Source organism: Euphorbia lathyris, chromosome 9 (assembly GCF_963576675.1).
Source record: "Euphorbia lathyris chromosome 9, ddEupLath1.1, whole genome shotgun sequence".
In the NCBI taxonomy this organism is placed as follows: Eukaryota; Viridiplantae; Streptophyta; class Magnoliopsida; order Malpighiales; family Euphorbiaceae; genus Euphorbia; species Euphorbia lathyris.
The window spans coordinates 69,879,927-69,886,798 of NC_088918.1; the positions used below are offsets into that span (position 1 = coordinate 69,879,927).

A 6,872-nucleotide genomic window follows, 5' to 3' on the forward strand; every position below is an offset into this window, starting at 1 on the left:
ATTTCTCAAATTGATCCAATTTATTAACATTAGGGGTGGAATGCACCATTTTAGACGTTAGAGGTAAAATTGCGGGTATTTTTGCACCTTAAATCATTGAACAACTAATTTATTTGTTTATGAATAGTTTGTTAATTTTAGATCGTGAATATCTTATGAATTTTTTTTTGAAATAATAAGCAAGTTCATAAATAAATACCTAATATCAAATGAAATAATATCAAAATATTTAATATTGCATCTTTATAGATATAAAAATCCAAATGTAAAGCCCAGCAAACACAAAGGAAAGAGAAAAAAGAAGAAAAAGAACCAATTTTAAGAAGTTTGCGTCATTGTCGAACTTGCGATTTCTATCTGGAGTTTCAATCTTTAAGCCATAGATTTAGATCTGCTGTTCAGAGCTTTCCCCCCACCGCATTGATTTTCACACCCTTCAATTTCCGAACCCTAAAATCAGATCCACGATGCTAAGGTGGAGCAGCAGACGTCTTCGCACTTGGTTTTCATCTCATCATCATCAGGTAATTCCTATTTCTGCAAATTCATTTTCTCATCATCAAATTCATACTCCAGCAAAAGTGAGAGGAGCTCCAACCCAATACAACTTTCATGATGTCATGTCTTCCTTCAATCATATGCTTCGTGTGAATCCATCCCCTTCTATCATTCAATTCAACAAATTGTTATCTGCACTAGTTAGAATGAAGCATTTCCAGACTGTCCTTTCTTTGTCTAAGCAGATGGACTTTGTGGGAATTTCACCTGATGTTTATACTGCTACTATTTTGATCAATTGCTTTTGCCATTTACACCGGGTCGATTTTGGATTTTCTGTTTTAGGGAAAATGTTCAAACTTGGTTTGGAGCCTGACATCATAACCTTTAACAATTTGATTAATGGTTTATGTATACAAGCTAAAGTTGTTGAAGCAGTAGATTGTTTTGACAAGATAATCGCCATAGGATATCAACCTGATGTAAAGACGTATACTGTCATTGTCAATTCTCTATCTAAAATGGGAAAATTCAATGTGGCCTTTGGTTTGCTTGAAGAAATGGCTAGGAGAGGTTGCAAGCCTGATGTGGTCACTTATAATTCTATTATTGATAGCCTCTGCAAGTATGGCTTGATCGAGCAAGCATTTCACCTATTCTTCAAGATTACAAATGAAGGTATTTTACCTGATGTTGTTACCTACAGTTCTTTACTTCACGGTTTATGCTATTCAGGCCAGTGGAAAAAAGCTTCTACATTGTTCAGTGACATGTTGGATCAGAACATAGCACCAGATATAGTTACCTTTAATATACTTGTTGATGAATTATGCAAGGAAGGAATGGTGGATAAGGCTAGATGTGTGGTCGGAACAATGATTCAACAAGGTATGGAGCTCAATGTTATCACTTACAGTTCCTTAGTAGATGGATTTGGTTTGGATAGGCAGATGTATCAAGCTAGGAAAGTATTTAATGTGATTACGAGGAAGAATTCTATTCCTGATGTTTGTACTTATAACATTTTGATTCATTGGTACTGCAAATGGAATATGATTGATGAGGCAAATCAACTTCTGGATGAAATGCTTTGTAAAGGTTTAAGTCCTAACAATTATACTTATAATGCTCTTATACGTGGCTTTTGTCATACAAAAAGCCTTGAGGAAGGCATGAAACTTTTTAAAGACTTGTGTGCCGGTGGCTATCTTCCCGATACAGTAACTTACTCAAATTTGTTACACTGCTTGTGTGAACGTAAGCATTTTGATGTTGCCTTGGCCCTATTAGCTGAAATGCAAACGAGAAAATTGAAGCCTAATTTATCTATATTCAATATTCTAATTGATGGGATGTGCAAAGCTGGAAGGCTTGAAAAAGCGAAGAAATTATTTTCTATGATTTATGTTGGAGGGTTGCAACCTGATGTTCAAACATATACTATAATGATTAATGGACTTTGTAAGAAAGGATTACTAGATGAAGCATATAAGGTGTTCAGGGAAATGAAAGAACATACATGCTTGCCGGATAGTGTTTCTTACAATGTGATTATTCATGGATTTCTGCGGCACAAGAATTTGTCCGCTGGGATAGAACTCATACGTGAAATGCGCGAACAGGGCTTTTCTGCAGATAACTCTACGGTAGCTATGGTAGTTGATCTATCTTGCAAGGACAAATTCATCCTGGAGAATCTCTAATTTGATGACTTACTGAAAGTGAGTTTTTTTTTTCTTTTGTTTTAGTTTATTTAAATTGTAAAAAAGAAATTTTATACCATATTCTGTGATGCTTCGTCAGTGCTACTGCAGTTACTTATCATGTTCTTCTTGGAATCGAAAAATGAAAGCTTTTACTCTCTGTGTCTATTTTAATTCCTTACTATACTATTGTGATAGTATCTCTGATGCGCATCATCATGTTTCAATATTAATGAATTATGCTAGCTTGTCCTTAACAGTTGCAGTCCGGCTATAGTTTGCAAACAGTTTTAAGTTCCTAATTCGAAAGATTTCATTGAGGTTCTCTTATAATGACCCTCAATTAAACAGCAAATGTAAGTTTAAAGGGCAGGAAAATTGAAAAATACGGGCTTGTTTTAGATTGGATTGTCACTAGAAACACGTAACTTGATCACAGACATGGGATGGTAACATCTATTAGTTATCATAACTGAATATGACCTGTTTGTTTCTTCTTATGACTGAGTAAAAGTGTTTCTTCTTAACTGGAATTTCACTTGTAGCTTTTCCTTTATTTAAAAGATTACAGGAATTTATTTAAACTAGGCGTATAGAGGATTCATTAATTCTGTTTGTATTTTGGTGGCCATTTCTGACTTGGTACAGCCATGGCCTTGTAAGATTCAAGGTCTTCAAGTGTTTCAATAATGGCTGCCATTTTGGATCTGTCTTTACGATTCATACTCATGATGCTAGTCCGGGTATTTCCTTGACAGAATATTGGCCGGAAAGCCTTGAATCCATCAGATACTGCAATCTCGGGCTACTTGTGAGGTAAGGTTTAACCCAATCAATTAGGTTTTGCTGTTAGCTTATTCATTGTTGTTCTTCCTGTTAATTTATTGTTATTTAACTTGATGAATGGTCAATTTCGTCATTCAACTTGGCTTGTAGTGTATTTTTCCCAAAATAACTCTTCTTCCAATCAATTTCGTCATTCTTTTAATCTGAGTAATGTTTGTGTTATGATCAGAATGAGCAGACTATGTAGCATTCTTTTTTGTGTTCTTTACTGAACATGATTGTTCTATTAAACTCTAATGTTACAACAAATAATAATAATAAGTTGGGTGTAGTGGATAGGAATTTGCTTTTATGAATTCATCGTGTACAAATGTTGAATTTAGCTTTAAAGATTGAACCTAAATTCATGCCTAAAGAGTTTCAACAAATTTACCTCTAACATAAGTGTCAAGGGATACTTCCTACTGATCTAAAGAGAAATATGAATCTTCATTCTTTTAAGGGACATTTGGTTTAAACTTCAAATTCGGAATTGGAATCAAAATTGAAATGTGGCGGAATCAGAATCAGAATAACTATTTATTTATTTTGTTTGGTTCAGTCTAGAATCGGAATCTAATTCCTTTTAAAAATGTTTGGTTCTTTAATTATCGAAATATGGAATGAATTTAATATTTATTAAAAAATAATTTGTTATATGAACATCACAAATAACTCATTAAATAATAATAAATATACAAATTGTGTGCTCCAAAATTGTTGGGAGGACTGAGTTTCCGAAATTTCACGGCCTTTAATCTTGCTATGTTGGGAAAACAGATGGCGGTTATTTACCAATCCATCTTCGCTTGTTAGTAGAGTTTTCAAAGCTAAATATTATCCAAGAGGGGATTTTATGGGGGCCTCATTAGGGCATTCACCAAGCTTTATATGGCGAAGTATCTGGAGTTCCCAACTAATCATTAAAGAAGGAATCAGATGGAAAATTGGAAACGGTCAATCAATAAATGTATGGACTGAGAGATGGTTGCGTGATGAGGAGGATGGCTATATACGAACCCCTATGGTGGAAGGGTTGGAGTATTTGAAAGTCAATGATTTGTTTATCCATAATTCCAGGGATTGGGATGAAGAACTGTTGGAGGAAATTTTCGAGCATAGAGATATTACAGAAATTCATAAACTGTCTGTTGGTACTTTGACTAGTGAGGATCGGTTAATATGGAAATCTCATTCTTCAGGACGTTACACAGTGAAAAGTGCTTACCGACTGGCTACAACGCTGGAAGCAGGAGAGAGATTTCATGTTCAGGGTGCTTGAAAAAAATTATGATATGCTGAAATTCCACACAAGGTCCGGCATTTTGGCTGGCAACTAGCACGCAATTGTCTCCCAACACGTGTGAATCTCCAAATACGCGGGTTACAGGTATGTAGTACTTGTGTGATATGTAACGAACATTGGGAGGATGGATGTCATCTTTTTATTGAATGTACATGAGCAATAAGAGTGTGGCAGAAGGCGGGACTTCTGGATCGAATTAATGCGGAGGCGGCAGTGGCTGAGAACTTGACAGCATGGTTTCATAATATGATTAGAGCAGCACCGAAACAAATTGTGAAAACATTTTTGATGCACCTCTGGAGCTTATGGCAGGCTAGAAATACCCGTCTTTGGCAGTATGAGATTCGTACAACAGATCAAATAGTGGCTCAAGCTTGCACAGTACTTAATGATTGGTCAGAAGCAAATGCCTTGAGAAATCAGACTGGTACGGGAGAACAGCAGATCGGAAGTACAGTAGCAGGAAATATTTCATCTGCTGGTTGCACGGCTTGGCACCCACCATCGGAAGGATTTCTCTCGTGTTGTGTTGATGCTGCATGTTTTAACACTGATGGTCGTGCAGGGATAGGAGCAGCAGTACGAGATGCACATGGGCAGTTTGTAATAGGGAGATGTGCGGGTCTGTTATGTTGTCCGACAACACGAGAATGTGAGGCCGAAGCTCTATTACAAGCTATGCAATGGCTACAAGTTGATGGAATAAGAAATGTGGTTTTCGAATCTGATGCTAAACAAGTAATTGATGCAATAAATTCTACTTCTGTTGATGATTTTGAATTTGGGGATAGAATTATTCAAATACGATCGATTCTAATATCAAATGACTCTTACTCAGTCAAATGGATACGGCTGCAAGCAAATGGGATGGCACATGTGTTAGCACAGTCTTCTCGTTTATCTACTTGCCCTTCTGTTTTTAATTTATTACCGAGTTCTGTTTCTGTTTCATTGTTACAATTTTGCCATGATCTGGCTCATTAATGCATTATTTTTTTGTTTCAAAAAAAAATAAAATAATAAATATAACTTCAATAAAAAAAACAAATTATTATAAAAAAAAACCATTAAAATAGTATTCATGAAGTTTTATTATTAAATGTTACCATTATGAAATTATAAAACAAAATAAATCATGTGGTTTGGATCATTTTCAAAGAAAAATACATATATAGTTTCATACAATTTCATACAAGGAGATATAATGACATGAGAATTGTTTTTAGGGAAAAGTATATAAATAAATCATGTGGTTTGGATCATTTTTAAATATAAACTATGTGGTTAAAAAGTTTGTAAAGAATTATTTTGTGGTTCATTCTGTTAGCAAAAACGGTCAAAAATACTAACGGCATAATAGCATCTTACTTCTAATATTTTGGAGAGCATAATTTCGGAAGAAGAAGAAACAATATTATTAATTATTAAACAAGAATACTATAATTCAAACTAAGTTTTCCATGGTTCAATATATGATTCATATAATTTAATTTGTTGGCTAAAACTAATACAAAAACTCATTATTATTAGGGTTAGAATTGAACCGAACTTTGTCTCATGCTTAGTACGATAAAAAAAATTGATGAGCTTGAGCTACAAAAAAATATTAACGTTGGTAGTCATGAGCCATTTTACTACTAACGTTAAAAATTGTATAATTTTAACGTAAACATTGACAGTCAATAGTAATTTTATCTTTAATGTTGGGTCAACTTGCACATCATTAAAAAAATTATGCATATTTTGTTCTATATTTTGTATGAGTTGCATATCAACTAGTTTTTTTTTTTCATTTTTGGAATTTTGGAATAGAATTGGAGATGAAATAATTTTAAATTCGACGAAATATTTGGATTTCTTTTGTTTGTCCTACACGTACAAAACACAATATATTTTTTTTAGGGATAAGTGAAGGCTTCAATGGAGAAACCAAATGGATTTCTCTAACCTCTAAGGGACGGGTAAAGAACCTGAATCTATCAATAAATAAATCAACAGATTTAGGCTTAACTCTTGTAGCGCAAATCTGTTGAACAACAGTATAAGTAATTAACTTGTGTATATCACCGATCTAAGAGATTATTACGCCGAATGAGCAACCTCTATTGTTCCACGAACTAAGAACGTAACCCGAGGACAAAAGAGAAGGGGGGGGGGGGGGGGGGCTAGAGAGAGGAATAGAGGGATTGCCTTGTGCACTCTTTGATATTGTGTATTTAGTATTTTTGTGTGTTAGGTTTAATCTCCATAGCTATCTACCACTCTCCATAGGATATTGTGTATTTAGTATTTTTGTGTGTTAGGTTTGATATTGGGCGGCTAGAGAGATGGACGCACTACCACTCTCCATAGGATAATGCGGATTCCTAGCCTATAAAGGAGAGTGGACGTTCCTGGTTTGAACGACTAGTAGGTTCCACATCGGCTAAACCAACACCCTGCTCAAACGTAGGAGATGTAGCCTGCGAAGGTGGATCCGTGTGTCCAGGAGTTGCTATTAGGGATCCCCGTACGATGCATGGGCGATTCTATCCAGTGTC

At 35.0% G+C, this 6,872-nt stretch overlaps 1 protein-coding gene across 4 annotated transcripts; it reads left to right on the forward strand.

The window, feature by feature from the left end:
* Nucleotides 1-271: 271 nt before the first annotated feature.
* LOC136206924 (pentatricopeptide repeat-containing protein At3g22470, mitochondrial-like) lies at nucleotides 272-5,274 on the forward strand. 4 transcript variants are annotated; one of them, XR_010676481.1, is made up of 3 exons: nucleotides 272-2,219; nucleotides 2,960-3,017; nucleotides 3,807-5,274. XR_010676481.1 is itself a non-coding variant. In XM_065998133.1 (3 exons), exon 2 carries the CDS (start codon nucleotides 849-851, stop codon nucleotides 2,199-2,201), a length of 1,353 nt encoding a protein of 450 aa, XP_065854205.1. In that variant the 5' UTR covers nucleotides 272-524; nucleotides 844-848; the 3' UTR covers nucleotides 2,202-2,219; nucleotides 2,960-3,766. The 4 variants fall into 4 exon arrangements, 3 of the variants coding, with proteins under 3 accessions (XP_065854205.1, XP_065854204.1, XP_065854202.1); XM_065998133.1 differs by lacking the exon at nucleotides 3,807-5,274 and having other exon boundaries at nucleotides 272-524; nucleotides 844-2,219; nucleotides 2,960-3,766; XM_065998132.1 differs by lacking the exon at nucleotides 3,807-5,274 and having other exon boundaries at nucleotides 2,850-3,768.
* The last annotated feature ends 1,598 nt before the right edge of the window (nucleotides 5,275-6,872 follow it).